We start from the raw sequence: 17,883 nt of genomic DNA on the forward strand, positions 1-17,883 counted from the left end.
AACAAGGACGGACAGTTTATTTTGGCTGGCAGTTTCAGAAGGCTCAAGCCAAGGTTGCTGGTCGCCACATATTTGTAGAGAATGTCGTGGCATGGGGCATGTAGTAGGCAAAGTTCTTTGTTTTGAGGCAAGATACGAAGCAGGGAGACAGACATGGGAAGGGGGCAGGGACAGGATGCTCTGGAGGACCAGACCCCAGCTGCTTCTTCCAGTCAGACCAGCTCCTAAAAGCTCCAGTTTCCAAAAATGGCACTTGTGTCTGTCTGGGAGCCAGATGCTCTACACATGAGATTGTGGGGGACATTCCGTGACAGTACAGGGTTTCTTCTTCCTGTAGCTCAGAGGCTGTATGCTGGCTTAGCACGAGGGAGGCCTGTGTTCCTCCACACAAATCAACAAGCTGTAGATCATCACTGACTGGGGAACAGAGGCAGGAGGATCAGGAATTCCAGGGTAGCCTCCATTGCAGGTTTGACGACAGCCTGAGCTGTCTCGATGAGAGGTCATGTGAGCACAGTACACATCACATGGCTGTCACTTGATTCTGTTCCCCCAGGACCCCACCTACCACTGATCACATCAATGGCCACTTCCTGCCACAGGTGATGGAGCCAGTTGTCACTGGTTGGGTGGTGCTGTGGACAGTGTGGCACCCTCTCCACACTGAATCATCCTGAGCACTGTGTCATCTGAGCTGTCTGCCATTCCCTAACCCACAGTTACGAACATCAGCATCGCTGCTGTTCAGAGTCACGTGCTCTTAGCAAGGGTAGAACGGGGTTTGCAGGGGGGAATCGGGGCTGTCCTGTGAGGGCCGGGCGTGGGGCTGCTGCTCAACATCTCCACCAAGGCTGTTAACCACCGTGCTGAATAATTAGTTGTTTGAGTCATCAGAGAGGAGGAAGCCACAATTAAGAAAATGGCTCCATAAGATTGGGATGTAGGAAACCCTGTAGGACATTTTTTCAATTAGTGATTGATAGGGGGAGGACCCCACCCATTGTGAGTGGAGCCATCCCTGGACTGGTGGTCCTGGGTTCTATAAGAAAGCAGGCTGAGGGGCTGGAGAGATGGCTCAGTGGTTAAGAGCACTGACTGCTCTTCTGAAGGTCCTGAGTTCAAATCCCAGCAACCACATGGTGGCTCACAACCATCCGTAATGAGATCTGACATCCTCTTCTGGGGTGTCTGAAGACATCTACAGTGTACTTACATATAATAAATAAATCTTTGGGCCGGAGCAAGCGGGGCTGGAGCAAGCAGAGGTCCTGAGTTTAATTCCCAACAACCACATGATGGTTCAAAACCATCTGTACAGATGCAGTGTACTCATATACATAAAATAAATAAATAAATCTTTAAGAAAGGAAGGAAGGAAAGCAGACTGAGCAAGCCATGGGGAGCAAGCCAGTAAGCAGCACCCCTCCATGGTCTCTGCATCAGCTCCTGCCTCCAGGTTCCTGCTCTCACTGCTTTTTTTGTTTGTTTGTTTGTTTTTGTTTTTGTTTTTCAAGACTGGGTTTCTCTGAATAGCCCTGGATGTCCTGGAACTCACTCTGTAGACCAGGCTGGCCTCGAACTCAGAAATCCGCCTTCCTCTGCCTCCCAAGTGCTGGGATTAAAGGCATGCGCCACCACGCCCGGCTTCCCTCACTGCTTTTGATGATGAACTGTTATATGGAACTGTGAGTGACCAAGAAAACTCCCAACTTTCCACCCCAGTTTTATTTTGACCATGGTGTTTTTTATCAAAGCAATAGTAACCCTAAGATAGCCACAATGAGTAGGCTACTGATTAACATCTATGGGGCTTAAAATTGATTGTCAACTTGACAGGATCTAGAATCACCCACAGGACATGGCAAAACCTAGGTTCTCAATTGAGGGATCATATACTGAGTTGCCCACAGGCACATCTGTAGGAACTGTCTTAATTAATTGATGTGATGTGGTTTGAATATGTTTGCCCTAAGGAGTGGCACTATTGGGAAACGTGGCAATGCTGGAGTAGGTGTGGCCTTGTTGGAGTGGGTGTGGCAATGTTAGAGTAGGTGTGGCCTTGTTGGAGTAGGTGTGGTCTTGTTGGTGAAAGTTTGTTGCGGCAGTGAGGTCCTGCGCTCAATCTATGTCCAGTGTGGAAGAGAACCTCCCCATGGCTGCCTGCAAATCAAGATGTAGAACTCGCGGCTCCTTCAGCACCATGTCTGCCTGCACACTGCCCTGTAATTCCTGCCATGGTGGTAATGGACTGAACCTACTGTAACCCAGCCCTAGTTAAATGTTTTCCTTTATAAGAGTTGCTTTGGTCATGGTGTCTCTCCAAAGCAGTACAACCCTAAGACCTGTACTAGATGTGGGTGGTACCATTCCCTAGGCAGAGTTTCTTAAGCTGCTGAGGGTTGAAAGACGGAACTGAACAGCAACAAGCAAAGCTGTCTCCACCTCTCTCTGCTCTAGACCCTGGCTGTGGGCAGCTGAAGTTCCGACGTCCCCACTGATGGACTGACCCTGGGATTATAAGTCAAATAAATCCTTTCTCTCCAAACTGTTCAATGTCCGTGTTTTATCACAGCAACAGAAAGGAAACTAGGACTCCCACCCTTAAAATGGGCTGCCCAGACAGAACGGCATCTAAGGAACAAGCCGTTGCATTTGCCTGACTGCTGCTCTCGGCCACGGTGTCAGTCAATTCCATCCCTGGGTAGGTTATTGACTAACATCATTCAGTAAGCTGATTAATTTCCCTGAATAGGTTAGCACTTGCCATTCCTGGGTAAGTTATCAACTAGGCATCACTGGGTAGGCTGTTGATTAGTTTCCCTGGTTAGGCCACAGTGCTCTCATCATGGATAGGTTATTGACTATCCTTGCATAGGCTGTTGATTAGCACCCCTGGTCTCTATTCACCAATCGCCCCAGCAGCTCCTCCTTCCTGGAATAACCAAGGACCCAAGAGACCCCCGTTGCTGTCTTGTGGACACGCAGCCTCAGAGTTACCACTGACAGGAAAGCTTTATTTACTACTTTTGGAGTCTGGGTGTGCCCCCTTCGCACATGCAGAGTTCACCCATTCAGTGCAGTCAGCTGGATTTCTGACATGCTTGTCTGTGCCAAAAAACCTCTTACAGTGACAAAATATAAAAGCACACGGGACATCCGGCCACTGTGAAGTCCGGGAAGCCCATTTGTTTTGACAGTAAAAATATAGTTTTTTTTTTTTTAATAGATGATTTCTCAGTCACGCAGTTAGGTTCTTCCTGGGACTGGCTACAGTGCCCACCATCTGCTGTCATTCAGAAGTCCTGCAGCTTGTGGATTAGTAAGGCAGCTGTCAGAATGCTGCAGGCGGGATGTGCACCTTGCGAGTCCTTCTCCATCGCGATGCACATATCCCAGGTAGGACCCAGAGGAACGGTTAGGAAAATATATCCTATATCATATATATAATTCCATTCTCCCACCCCAGCATACAAAGCGTGTTGAGGAGGACCGTCATCATTCTAGAACAGAGTAAGAAAGAGTTTGGTACAAACGCCTTCTGTAGATCAATATACAACCTCTGTGAGCCCCATATAACAGATTCTGTAAGGCGACAGGGGATGACATTTAAAACGCAGATTGTCCTCTAGAGGCTAACAGGTTTTTTTTAGCTGGCTCGGTGCTGCCAGGGATTGTCACAGCACAGGTGACATAAACAGCTGAAGGAGACTCTTGGTGGGTAAAGGATGCAGGCTAGAGGTGTCCTTCACTGTGGGAGCCACAGAGACAAGGGATGTTCTAGGGTGTAATGAGGCAGTCACAGGATAGGGACAGGGACAGAGGAAGCCACATCCTCCTGCCTTCTGCCATGGCTTCAGGCTTTCTGGAATGTGACCTTCCCGAAATGTCAACAGAGGTCCTGTCTCAGAGGCAAGCTCAGAGATGCCAAGAGTGGGAAATGCAATATCGGGAACCTGGGTATTTGGAGATCGCCCCCTATTGACAGGTGGTGGGACAAAGGCACATTTGGAGGGCACAGCATCTCTGTTGCCCAAAGGACTTGCCAGGGCTGAATATCAACAAGGGGTGGGAGTGGCTTTGCACTTTTCAATCGAGCCTAGATCCCAAGTGTGATCTGTGGGCACCAGGATGAGTGGCTGTAAAGTCAGGATTGACAGAGCAGCCCTTATCCCTACTCCCGCCCTACACACACACACACACACACACACACCAGGACCAGCTGAGTTTCCTTTGGAATCACATGAGTATTTTTCCAATCCCTGCTCAGCAGCTAAGTTGAGGACTTGGGTCTATTTCCAACTCTACTTTAGCAGTTGCTTCCTGGAGGTGGCTGTCTTGTAGAAGGAAAATGGGCATGTAGACAGAACTCCATGGTTGCTCCCTGTCTTAGTCAGGGTTTCGATTCCTGCACAAAACACCATGTCCAAGGAGCAAGTTGGGGAGGAAAGGGTTTATTCAGCTTACACTTCCACATTGCTGTTCATCACCAAAGTCAGGACTGGAACTCAAGCAGGTCAGGAAGCAGGAGCTGATGCAGAGGCCATGGAGGGGGTGTTACTTAGTGGCTTGAGTTCAAAACCTGACTTCCTTTGGTGATCAACAGCAGTTTGGAGGTGTAAGCTAAATAAACCCTTTCCTCCCCAATTTACTTCTTGGTTGTGATGTTTGTGCAGAAGTAGAAACCCTAAGACACTCCCTTACCCTACAAACCCCTCTGATCCCATCTGTCCCTGCATCCAACGTGGGGGGTGTGAGATACATATTACACTAAGTTCCTACTCCCCAGGACCACCCAGTTTCTCTGCTGGAGCTGAGGACACCCCACAGCACCATGCCACTCCATTTCACAGGGCAAAGGCCTCTGGGTTTGAGGACAGCGACTATGTAGGAGAATGCCTATCTATTGGATGGGAGGGGTGGACCCAAAAGTCAGATGTCAAAATGCTGATGGGCAAAGAGGAGGTGATGGAGCCTACACAAGATTCTGAAAACAGCCCGAGTCACCAGGAGGGAGGGCTGGGGGAGAGGGACGCAGGTGCCTGAGTACACACATTGATTAGGGCCTATTAGGTTCCTTTACACGGAGGGTCCTGGGGAGGCACTCAGCACACTACTTGGCCCCAGAACCTCACCTGGCTTTAAAAAGAGGACTTGCTCAGCTCGGCTAAGGATCCAAAGCATGGGCCTCTGCTCTCTGAGCTGCATCAATTCTATAAACGGGGACACAGCCAACTTGCAGCAGGTCACTCGCCACCCAGTGAAACTGTCAGATCTTGGATTGGAGGGGAGGGGGAGGGGGGAAGAGACGTAGAAGCTTGCCCTGGCCAGACCTGCTGTCCATACATGGGTCTTCATAAGGAATCAAGCTGATTTCTCATCAGGTGTGAGGGGTTAGCAAAGGAGACAAGGCAAGCCCATTTTAATTCCACCGTGCCTTCTGATACTTAAGACAGGAGCACTCCCTGCCACCCAGGAGCACTCTCTGTCACCATGGTCTTTATCTACACTAGGCTCCTACTCTCCAGAAGAAAGGAGTCAAGACAAGTTAGACTCAAAATCATGAGTAGAATGTTGCTTTGTTCTGTTTGAGTGTTTTATAGCCCAGGCTGCCTTGTCCCTATCTTATGTAGCCAAGGATGTCCTTAGACTTCTAAGCAGTCACCACCCCCCTCTTCTTCCTCCCTCCTCCTCCTCCTGTCTGCCAGGTGCTAGAATCACACAGATGTGCACCACCACAGTTGATGTATGTGGTCCTGGGGTCAGAACCCAGGACCTCCTGTGTGTTTGATACATACTCTGTCCACTGAGCCCCACTCTCAGCCCTGCTAGTGTGTTTGAAAAAAAGTCCCTGGCACGCTACTAGATCAAAATTGCCACAGAATACAAAATGGATCTTAAAAAACAAAACAAAACAAAACAAAACAGGAAACAGCAACCATGGGAGAGTCTGCAGGGAGACAGAAGCCCAAGTGATTTCTCGCCACTCGCTCAGGGGAGGAAGAGAGTCAGGAACTGGGTAAACAGACAATGGCTCCTGTTTGCAGTCAGAGCACAAGGTGGGGTACAGGTGGGGCCTGCCATCTCCTTGCTGCTGAACACCTCAGCCCACAGGCACAGGTGACCGTCCTAACCTGAGACACCAAGCACGGCCATCCGTTCTTCATACCACACCCTTCCAAAGGGAAACCAGGCAGAGAGGGCGGGTCAGAGGGAGCAGGCAAGAAACAGAGGGGCAGCCATGGACAGGGGAGGCAGGTCTCGATACCACTTGTGAGAAACGGATTTACAGAGAGCAACTTCTAACTCTGAGGACCTCAGGGCAGCGGTGGGCACACGCGCCAGGCAGGCATTCATCAAAACACCCGACCCAGCGCCCTCCATGGCCACAGACCACCTTGGAACTGCTGAGCATGTCGCCAAAGCAAGGCTGGGAAAAGGTCTCTGGAAGCTGCAGGCATGCTGCGGGCAGCTGGCCTAGTGTGTCCGGGGTGACCGCTGGTGCTGGGGGGCTTCTGATGTCACCTTGGAGGCATAAGAAAAGTAAACAGGAGTACAGAAGCTCTTGGGACTCCCTGGAGTGAGCATGCAGGTAGCACAATGGAGGACACCATAGACCTTATTCTTGGCCCAGCATCTGGCCTGGGGCTCCCAGTACAGGGGCCTTTCAGTTAGAGCAACATCCACGTGGGGCCTTGATAATCACTTGTCCAGGGGAGCCATGGAAGGTGGGGTTGGGGTCGCGTCTGCTCCGCTGAGCTAAGTTGTGTCTTCTCTCCAGCAAGATATGGGTGTTCAGAAAGAGCAGGTCCAGGACATGAGTGGCCAGGGCATGGACAATTCCAACCGAGGTTCATAACACTCGAGACTGGGGGCAAAAGCTGCCCCCCACGGAGATCAGAGCAACCCAGACGTGGACAAGGGTGAACGTCACAAGCCTTCGTAGGCTTGGACAGCGATCAGGTAACCGGAGGCAACCGGATACTGCCTGCCTCTTCCTGCTGTCAATGCTGAGACAAGCACTTTGCCAAAGTTCAGGGGAAACTGGCTGCATTATTGCTTTATCCCCCTCTAAGCAAACATGAAAGCCGTGAGACCCAGGCCAACTTTGTGCACGGGGCCTCGCAGGAAGGATAAGGGTATGGACAGGATGGGGCGGGGCTGTGCTTATAAGTCAGAAGTCAGAAGGTAGGCTCTTAGTGGGGAAAGGGGAGCTTGTTTTAAAAAAAAGGGCAGGGGAAAAAAATCAAACCCAACCCGAGAGACAGACCCCAGTGTAATCCTCGGATGATGGCAAACCCAAAAGCCATTCAAGCTTGCTTGTCAACGTCCTTCCTGAAGGGCTGCCAGGGCAGGAGCCCAAGAGCTGATTTCCCAGCCTAGGGAGTCTGGTGAGGTGTATGCAGAGGGCAGGAAGGCCAACTATCACACCAAAGGCCGATCCACAGTCCTGGAGAGCCGAAAGATCTTTCTGTGGACTGGAGCGAGTCCCGGGACAGGGTCTTCCTGTGGGGACCCGGGTGTGGCTCAGCACAGCAGTCTTCAGGGTGGGAAGACCCAGGCACGTGAGCGTGGTGGTCAGGGAGGAGTGGGTGGCTTGGCCTCAGGTTCAGACATCAGGCGGTTAAGGCTTGAGTTTATGGGTGTGGTGACATCCTGTCTGCAGAGAAAGGACAGTCTTTGGTTAGCAGAGCACCCGGCGCGGTTCTCACCATCAGGCCTTCTTCCATCCTAGGCTGGGGTTCAGGTTGTACCCTGGTGGTGCAGGAGCCACTGGGGGTGGGGGTGGGGTTCCATCTTTCCTGACTGGGGCATTCTGACCAGGAGCAATTGAGCATCACCTCAGAGCCTCAACTCCCCTCCAGTGGGTTGTAGTTAGCACAGATTTCAAAACACCACAGAAGGCTCTGGACACGCACCATAAAGCAGGAGCTGTCTGGCTGCTGGTCATAAGCACAGGGCACATGGGAACCACAAGTCTGCGCCCCTTGTGGCCACATGCTGAACTGCACTCCAGCCCCGACAATATACAGAATAAACACAAGGCCCTGGATCCTCCACTACCACCCTGAGACAGACATGCCTGGGAATGTACCCATCACGTGTCCACCCATATACGTAATTATGTGACATGTGGTGTACACATGTCTATAACACCCCCCGCAGTCAGACGCATGGTCTGCTGGGAATTATCTAGAGTATGATAGGCAGAGCCAGGTGAGGGAGCCCCATGGGGCATCTGCGGGGCACTGGTCTAGCATGAGGTTCCAAGCCCCAGGGCCAAAAGAGAAAGCCCACTGTGATGTGCTCCCCCAAAGCACGGGATGCGCCTCTACTGAGCCTGTGCAGATGTGTCAGCATCGCCCAGGCAAGAGCGGGATTGACAAGAAAACAGAGACACTGTCCTGGGGAGTCAGAAGCCATCCAGGTGACTTAAAGGGCCGTCAGGAGGGCTCAGTGGGTAAAGAAGCTTTCTGTGCAAGCCGGGAGACCCGAGTTCAATCCCTGAGCCCCACGCATGGGTGGGAGGAGAGAACTGACTCTGGAGTTAACCTCTGCATCTGCACCATGGAAATGCACCCTCACATACCACATACTTGTACAACGAATAAATACAGTTTAAAGAACGAGAGGTGCTTTCAAGTACACGGGGGGATTATTATGAGGGCTTCATGCAGACCCTAGGCCATTTCACACGCAGCACGTTAGGGTCCCCAGATCTCAGTGTCAGTGAACCCTTTCTGGATCTCAGGTGGATGCCAAGAGTCTGGCTATATACAGTCTCTAGTTAAATTTTAATTGCATGGTTTGTATACTGAGATTTCCCTATGCAAAACTTTGAAATTTCCCTGGCTAAGCTGGCCTTTGATGTCCCCGCTTTCCAAAGGTCTTGAAGGCAGCAGGAAGGTCAGGATCATGGGCTCGGAGCCCTGGTTACCCTATATACACTTCCCCAGACTCTCTTACCCCTGGTCCTCCCTCCAGAGCCCCCTCCCCCCCGCCCCAAGTTCTCTGTGCCTCAGCACAACTTGTCCTACCTGGTCAGGCTTGATTCTCATACAAGCTCTGCCTCTTCTTGGACTTCAACTCCTTTAGCCACTGGGGCGAGCACTCCTCTGACCTGAAACCACAGAGCCGTTGTGAGCCAATCAAGGTCACAGAGTCACCAAACCAATTTTACAAATGAGGAAAGTGAGCCACAGAACGGTCATGTGACCTTTCCAGGTCTTCTCGCGCCTCACAACATGACTACCACCAGCTCTGGCCTGAGAGCTGAAGCCAGAGAATCAGGCCTGGTTAGGATGCATAGAATCAGCCTGGTTGGGGGTGGGGGCAGCTGCCTCCTCCCTGAAGGGCAGCCAACCAGCAAGGCCTCCTGACTCGCCTAAGTCAATGTGCTTCCCAAACATAAGAGGAGGCTGAGTGCCTCAGTTTCTATCCATGTGCAGAGGGCTGCGCCTGGCAGGGGTTCCTGGAAACACGGCCTGGAGTTCTGGGTCAGGAGGGAGAGGAAGGAGAAGAGAGGCTTTGGGGTTCCTGTCATCTCCCCCTGGGCTGCAACTCTAACTATCAGAGTTCAGAATACACTTGCAGGGAAAACACCGATTGCCATCTAACCCCTCCCCCACACACGCAGCACGTACCACGCAGCAGCACACACGACACAGCACCCAGCACGCACCACATATCGCACGTCAGCATCCTAATCACGTGCAGGAAGTGTCTTCATCCCCATCCTTACCTCTCCTCTTTCTCTGTGCTGGAAGGCAGCACCCGACTGCCCAGCACCCCAGGATGGAAGGGCGACTTAGGACTCTTGGGCTGGGGTGTCCAGCTGAGAGAGTCTCCAGGACTGTCCACTTCTGACCTCTTGGGCAGCTGAGCCTGGGGAGAGAAGACGGCGAGTGTCACTGTCTCCTGTCTACAAGTCCCATGTAGCTGTTTGCACAACAACACCTCACAAGGCACTGGGGTGGTCTAGGCTGGAAGTATGGGATTGAGAAGTGAGAGACTGACAGCTTCATTGGAGTGAAGGCCCCAGCAAACTCACGCCTGCATCGGCACAAGGACGCAGAGCCTGCAGCTCTAGAGTCCACAGGCACATAGCAGGGGTGACCGGTAACTTAAGACAGTGTGGCCGGGCGTGGTGGCACATGCTTTTAATCCCAGCACTTGGGAGGCAGAGGCAGGTGGATTTCTGAGTTTGAGGCCAGCCTGGTCTACAAAGTGAGTTCCAGGACAGCCAGGGCTATACAGAGAAACCCTGTCTCGAAAAAACCAAAAACAAAAAAACAAATAAAAGACAGTGTGAGCTGGATTCCCCTGGGAGAAGCTAGACATAATGTCACATCCCTGCCATTCCAGCACTCAGGTGGCAGATGGAGACAGAGGATGTTAAATGGATGAGTAATCGGAAGAGGTAGCAGGAGGCTGTTTGAATATGACCGGTAGACAGGAAGGGAATAACAAATGGGTGACAGAGCGAGAGGAAGAAAAGGCACTGCTGAGTGGACAGAAGGAAGGGCAGGCAGGAAGGAGCAGACCCATGCTGACTGCTCTTGGGAAGCCCTAGTACCTTCAGCACAGCAGGGTCCATGCCTGGGAACACAGGCATCCTCTGTGGGTGGCTGACAGGGGTCCTCTCCACCCGGGGCGGCTCTTCATCTGATTCATCCCTTCTGGGCGACTTCTCCTCTAGTAAGAGAAGCACTTCAAGTCACTGGTGGCCCCTCCCACATCCCTGCACGAGGACATAGACACTCCTAGCCCACTCTGGGCTTGTGCAGTTGAGCATGAGCCCCAGAGACTGCTTCCTGCTCACTTCTCTTCTTCAAACTCGCTCCTGCCACTTTGGAAGAATAATAGGTCATCCTTGACAGAGGTAGTTCAGGGAGCAGAGACACGTTCCACCAACAGGGGGCGATATGGAGCGCTAGTCTCTTCAAAGAATGACCCCCTAGTCAGAGACTGGGCCGGGGCTTCCTGCTGATGGGTTGCTGGGTAAGGAGTTTCTACCTCTCTAAGAACTGGTCATCGGTAGAGCTCAGCACATCCTCTGGAGCCCCAGGCCAAGCTGGACACTGGGCATGCTCAGAAAGGTCAGCCCCAGCCTTTCAGCCTTTCATATCTCCAAGCACGTGCTCAGGGCTATGGAAGCCACAGGTCCTGCTGCCAGGTCCCTGTGAGGGAGTCTGGGTGCACTGTCACTGTGGTGGGCTGCATTTGCTCCAGGTGGGTTGGCATGGTTCTGGCCCAACAGACGCTCTGTATTACTGAGTCTGTGTGTATGTGTTCATGTGTGTGTACCCGTGTGTATGTACATGCCATGATGCTGGCGACCTACAGCAATCTCTCCTTGCTTTATCTTTTTTTTTTATCTTTTTTTTTTTTTCTTTTTGAGTCAGTCTCTCACTGGACCTGGAGATCACCAGTTCGGCTACAAGAGCTGGCCAGCAACTGCCAGGAATCAGTTTGTCTCAGCTCCCTTGGGGCTGAGGCTACAAGTGTCCGTGGGTGTTGGGGATTTGAACTCAGGTCCCTGTACTTGTGAAACAAGCACTTTACACATCCTCCCAGTCCCCCCTCCCCCTGCCTCACATTTTAACCTTCACTTGCTGGCATGGATGGACAATGAGAAGCAAGGACCCCTGGGCTGGTGTGATGGCTCAGTGGGTAAGAGCACTGACTGCTCTTCCGAAGGTCCTGAGTTCAAATCCCAACACCCACATGGTGGCTTACAACCACCTGTAATGAGATCTGGCGCCCTCTTCTGGTGTGTCTGAAGACAGCTACAGTGTACTTGTATACATAAAATAAATAAATAGATTTTTTTAAGTCATATTATATAGTCACAGTTGGCCTCACTCTGTAGGTCAGGCTGGCTTTGCATCATGAAGATCTCGCTTCTGTCCCAAACTGCTGGGATGACAAATGGGCACCGCCCACTACACATGGATGGATTCAGAACACATTCAAGACCCTGCTTACACCAAGTTCTACAGGATGCGAAATCACAGCCTTCCTGGGTGACTGTGTCCCAAACCCTCTAAGGTCGGGCTGTTCTTCCCAGGGTTTAGCGTACAGCCTTCCTGCTCACTGCAGAATGTGGGTCAGATGCAAGCTGCACTGGCATACCTGTGGAGTCCTTGAACATCCACGTGCTGTGTGACTCCTCCTCCAGAGGGGATCGGCTATCAGACTCACTGAACTGGCTGCGCCGGAGTGAGTGGGAGATGGGCGCCCGGCGACGGCTTCGCTTACTCAGCTGCACCCGGGTCTTGAGGGCACTGGAGTCGAGGACTGAGGTTTGCTTTGGGGGTGGCAAGGAGGAGGCAAGAAGGAAAGAAACTGTAAGCAGAGGGCACTGTCTGCAGGCTGTGTGTAGCCTTGTTCATAAGGGGTGTTCTCAGGGGTGCACGGGGGTGGGGCGTGTATCAAGTTCTAACAGCACCCTCGATGCTGTGAGCCTTGGCTCCCCCATGGAAGCCATGTGAGCAGTGCCCCAGAATGCAAATGGGCAATCAGGACATAGCCTGTGATGTCACTCAGGCACAGGCGCACATATAGACTGGGGGGCTCAATATGTGCTTGTTTTCTGTCTGTCTGATGAATAGCTGAGTGTATTCTCTCATTCTTTGTAACAACCATATTCATGGAGTCCCTGATATTCACTGTGGCCACCATGATAATCCAGAGTGCAGGTAGGAGGGGTGGGATAGGAGGGGTGGGATCACCTACAGACCACCACTAAAAGGGGATACGTTCAATGTCCACAGGGCCACCCTGGGACATCTCCAAATGACCCCCACAGGACACCCAAGTCATGGTGGCACCCCACATACGCCTCAGTTTACCTCATACTTAGGGCCAGCATATGGACAGACTCGGCAGCCCTGTCAACCGGCTAATCCAAAAGACAGGCAGGGGATGTCACCCCTCAGTTATCAGCATGGACCCGGGATGAAGCCAGCTATTGGGGACCCAAGGCTGCTTGCTGCCGCTGCTGCTTACAAGAGCACAACAGGAAATGCTCAGAGTTCCAGAAGAATCGTCCAGCAAGACCTCTGTGTCACGTGACCCGTACCGTGCGTACACATGAGCCTCAGCAAGGTTCAGCAGCAGTTGAGAGCTTAGTGCTCAGTTGCTGAGCGAGTAACAGATCACCTACTGAAATCCTTACAACACCCAGAGAGGTGGGCGCCAGGCCTGCTTATATGGCAAAGGGTCCCCGGAGGCTGATCTCGGCTCTTTCTGTCTACACTCTTGTCTAGAGGTTCTGCAGGAAAGACCTTGCCATGTGTAGGCTGTGAGTCCCCTTGGAGGTCTGTTAGGGGCCCCTCAAGGTCAGTTGGAGCATCAGTTACCCAAGAGTAAGGACAGGAGCTTGGCTATCAGGAGTGAAGTTTCATTGTAGGTTCTAGCAATGGTCCCTATCCTCCCTTGGAGACTCTATCAATGATCCCTACCCTCCCTTGGAAGCTCTAGCAATAATCCCTTAATCTCCATCCTCCTTGTAGGGTACAGGGGGGACCCTATCCTGCATCCTCCAGGAGTGTAGGGTTTCTGGAGCAGGGTCGGGTTCTGTTCTGCTCCTGAAAAGACCAGAGCAGAACACTGTGCAAGCTGGGGCTCGAGACAGCGGGCACCTGAGGGGTGACCGTGCCATGGGACCCAGGCAAGCTCAGTTCAGACCCACGGAGAGGGCCTGCGACTGGAATGGCTGTCAGACAGTACTCCATGCCTGCCGAATAAGAACCTGGAAAGGCTGTTCTCTGTGTCTGCTCTAGGCAGGGCCCCCGGGCTGTGCACGGCCGGCCAGGTGAGAGTGGCAAACCACAGGCAAACCTGTGAGTGCTCAACGGCACCTTGGACACCCGAGATCACCTTTGAGGCCATAGAGTTATGTACGGGTTACTAGTAAGAAAGCCAAGCACTAGAGAGACGAAGGCATTTGCCCCAAGATGCCCAGCTAGTAAGGAATGCCCTAAGCTACAGGGCGGTTCATGTCAAAGGCTCTGTCCCGTGCTCACTGCAGGGGTTCCTGGCATACAGAGCCTGTCCTGGAGGGCTGAAGATCCCACCCAGGCCACAGTTTCCTTTTAATAAATGTGTTTCCAGCCCAGCCGCCTCCACTGGCTGCAGGCTTACATGGATGAAGGAGAAATCATCTTCCTCTGCAGGGCAGACGTCTGATGGAGGCGGCCCCTCTGGGCCATCTGTGGACTCCAGCTCAGAACTAGAGCGGTCCACACTGGAGCTGCGCCGGTCCCTGGAGCTGTCATGCTGCTCCACCGACGTGGACTCGGTATATGAGGACAAGTGACTGCCGGGGGGCTGCTTTCCCACAGACGCTGCGCTGCTGTCAGGAGATGGAGACTCGGGGCCAAAACTGCAAGAAAAGGGGGAAAGTGACAGAGGTCACCGAGGGTCCTAGGACACCAAACCCCAAGCACAAGAGCATGCAGCTCAGAGTTCAGGCTCAGAGGACAGCAGGGCTTCCTGGAAGATCTCCACTCCTGGCAACAGTAGCTAGGGGTCCGTTGTCCCATGACACACTGCTCAGGTGCAGGACAGGGACGCTTCTTGGTCTCCTCCAGAGACTGTGCGCCACCCAACCCAGGAGCTGCTGAGTGCAGGCTGCAAAGGAGAGCCAAGACCCAACCCAGAGTGATGGCGGCACACTAGGAATCTCCACAGGAGGAGGCAGAAGCAGGAGGGTCAGGGGGTGGAGGCCAACCTGGGCTATATAGCAACCACCTGTCCCTAGAAGTGTGTGCGTGCACACACACACACACACACAGGGGGTGGCAGAGACAGAGAGAGAGAGACAGAGAGACAGAGAATGATGAATGAATGAGAGGCAACATAGGCTGTGGGGAGGTATGTGGTGAATTTCAAGGCTCTGAAGAAAAAAAGCTTCAGGGACCTCAGACCTCAGGTCCTTCCATGTGGGGACCTGCTGGGACTCATCAGTCCACTTCTAACACCAACCCTGGGTACCCCTCTAAAGACAAACCCCACTTTCCCCACTCTGTGCACTCCCTGATGACCTGCACAGCTGACACAATGCAGGGCCTATGTGGGCAGCTCATGCTGCGTTTCCCCTGGGTGACGGCAAGGCAGGTCGGAGAGTCCCTAATAACCAGCAGAGAAGACTGGGCCTCGGGCCTCTTGATTCAGACCAACAGCTGCCTCGCTCACCTGGCCAGCCAGCCAGCCAGCCAGCCAGTTGGTTAGTGAGTCACCCAGTCAGCCAGTGAGTTACTCTGTCAACCAACCATCCATCCATCCACTCATCCATCCATCCATCCATTCAGCCAGTTATGCAGCCAGTTAGGCATTCAGTCACCTACTCAGTCAGTCAGTTAGTCACCCAGTCAGCCAGTGAGCTACTCAGTCAACCAACCATTCATTTATTCATTCATTCAGCCAGTTACCCAGTCAGTAACCCAGCCAGTCACCCAGTCAGTGAGTCAGGCATTCAGTCACCCACTCAGTTAGTTAGTCAGTCAGCCATTCATTCACTCAGCCAGTCACACAGCCAGTCACCCAATCACTAAGTCAGGCATTCAGTCACCTCCTCAGTGTCAGTCAGTCAGTCAGTCAGTCAGCCAGCCATTCATTCATTCAGATGCCCAGTCAGTGAGTCAGTCAGCCAGCAAGTCAGTCTAGTCAGTCACTCATTCACTCCCTCATCCAAGCACTCAGTGGTCCCTCTCTCCCGTCAGCCATTTACATGCTCACTTCAGTCACTTACTCACTCAGCCAGTCACTAGCTCAGTTACCCACTCACTCAGTCTCTCAGTCCCTCCCTCACACACTCGGTCCTCCTTCCTTCATATACTCAGCCTCTCTCTCCCTCACACGCTCAGTGGAGACTTGAGAACCTACTCTTCCAGGCACCATGTGGAAAATGGCATCTTGAGGGGATTTTGGATACCACCCAGGCAGGTCACCAGGACCACCGCCAATGGAAACATTGTAGCCACAACCTCTCCTCATACAATGAAAGAACAAGGAGCTTAGACAGTGTTGCACAGGAGGGCTCACCTGACACCCCTGGGGCTGAACCCTCAACCCTGGAGTGCTAGTCTGTTTCCCAACTCCAAAACGCTTTCATGGTTGGGGGTATAGGGTGTTAACAGGGAAGAGGACAAACACAGAGGCTGAGGGAAGTATCACCCTCCAGGCAGCAGGGGGCACCACTGTCCAAGGCAAGAGAGCCTAGTCCCAGGAAGCTGCAGTTCCTCTGGAGGACAGCAGGGGGCACTAGCTATTGGAAGCTCCAAGGTCTCAGATCTTCAGACAGAAGCTAGGGGAATGGGGTACTGCAGGGACTCAGGGTCCCTCTGGAGACAGCACAGATAACCAGATAGTTGGAAGCTCTCACAGGGATGCTTACAAACACTCGAGGAAGCTTACTCCACACGTAAGTCATAGGTTAGGAGCGGTGGGAGAGATGGAGGCCCCAGTACAAGCCCAGATCACTTAGCCACTGATAGAGTGTTTTTTTACTCAGGTCCCTGCCTCTCTCTGAGCCTCAGTTTCCCATCCTGGCATGATGTCCAGAGACCATAGGGCTAGTCAGTCAGACATGACGGGAGCCTGCAGCAGATGCCAGACACCTGCCCTTTCTGTGGAGGAGGAAGGTGTCCGTGGGCAGATTCATCTCACTGACCCTGCAACCCCCATGAGGGAGGGGTGGGTTTGCCACCACCTCCCATCTGCAGTTCCCAACAGCTGACCCAAGGGTTCCTTCCCAGCCAGGCAGAAGAGGATCCTTCGAACTACATACATGCTCACACTGCTTACAGAATAGTGTGCGGACCATGAATCGTCAGGTATGTGTACACAAATACACGCACACAAACACACAGACTCACACAGACACACACACTCCTGACAGCAGACACACAAATGCAGTTGTGACCCTGGGGCTCAATAGCGGTTTTTTGGTTTTACACTTTGCTGTTGGTTGTTACTGTTCATTGTTGTACATAATTGTTTCCTGGGCTTGGGGTGGACCCAGGGCTGCTGTCTGTCCGTCCATCTTCGGTGTGTTTACATAGTGGAAAAACACTCCGGACACAGAGCTTACCAAGAGTGACACACCCTACAGCACTGTGCAGCCGGCCCCAGAGTCTCATGGGAGAGACCAGGCTTTGGCACTGTAATATGGCATTGTCCTCTATAAATGCTTTAAGGCATGTGTGGAGCTGACCACGGATGCGCGTGGGGAGCCTTGTGTTTGAGGAACCTCAGAATGTTATGCTACCACAAGGTACCCAGACCGTCGCCCGCACTGCTGACCTGCCTCCTGTTTACAGCAGTGTTCCAGTTTACTCTGTCTGTACGTCTGTCCTTGTGGGTGTCTGTCCCTGTGGGTCTGCCTACCTCTACACGCTCCTGACTGTCCAGACTGCTTGCCTACTGTCAATATTTTACACTTTATTTCCATCTTTTTGGGCTTTTCTTATGCCCTTTGTATAACAATGGCCTCTTCCTGCTACAATTTCCTAAAATACAGAAATCTCTGAGATAGTCACATAGACTCTGTGCCAAATAGTTTTATGTCCACCAGACACAAGCTATACTCATCTGAGAGGAGGGAGCCTCAATTGAGAAAATGCCCCCATTAAGACTGTAGGCAAGGCTGTAGGGCATTTTCTTAATTAGTGATTGATGTGGGTGGTACCATCTCTGGGCTGGTAGTCTTTGTTCTATAAGAGAGCAGGCTGAGCAAGCCAAGGGGAAGCAAGGCAGTAAGCAGCATCCCTCCATAGCCTCTGCATCAGCTCCCTGCCCTCACTGCCTTTAGTAGTGAACCGTGATGTGGAAATGTAAAACCCTTTCCTCCCCAAGTTGCTTTAGGTCACAGTGTTAATC

General features: G+C 52.3%; 1 protein-coding gene across 7 annotated transcripts in view; it reads right to left on the bottom strand.

The window, feature by feature from the left end:
• Nucleotides 1-2,993: 2,993 nt before the first annotated feature.
• Kiaa1671 (KIAA1671 ortholog) overlaps nt 2,994-17,883 on the bottom strand; it is a 133,448-nt gene continuing 118,558 nt past the window's right edge. For all 7 annotated transcript variants that reach the window (XM_021163379.3, XM_029476888.2, XM_029476890.2 and 4 more), the window contains 6 exons: nt 14,146-14,386; nt 12,133-12,307; nt 10,574-10,692; nt 9,740-9,882; nt 9,036-9,118; nt 2,994-7,657 (listed from right to left, as the gene is read on the bottom strand). In XM_021163379.3, coding sequence (XP_021019038.1) covers nt 9,040-9,118; nt 9,740-9,882; nt 10,574-10,692; nt 12,133-12,307; nt 14,146-14,386 — 757 coding nt within the window. In that variant the 3' untranslated portion in view covers nt 2,994-7,657; nt 9,036-9,039. The remainder of the gene's footprint in view (nt 7,658-9,035; nt 9,119-9,739; nt 9,883-10,573; nt 10,693-12,132; nt 12,308-14,145; nt 14,387-17,883) is intronic.

This window comes from Mus caroli, unplaced genomic scaffold, assembly GCF_978045245.1.
Source record: "Mus caroli unplaced genomic scaffold, Mus_caroli_1 scaffold_4, whole genome shotgun sequence".
Lineage (NCBI taxonomy): Eukaryota > Metazoa > Chordata > Mammalia > Rodentia > Muridae > Mus > Mus caroli.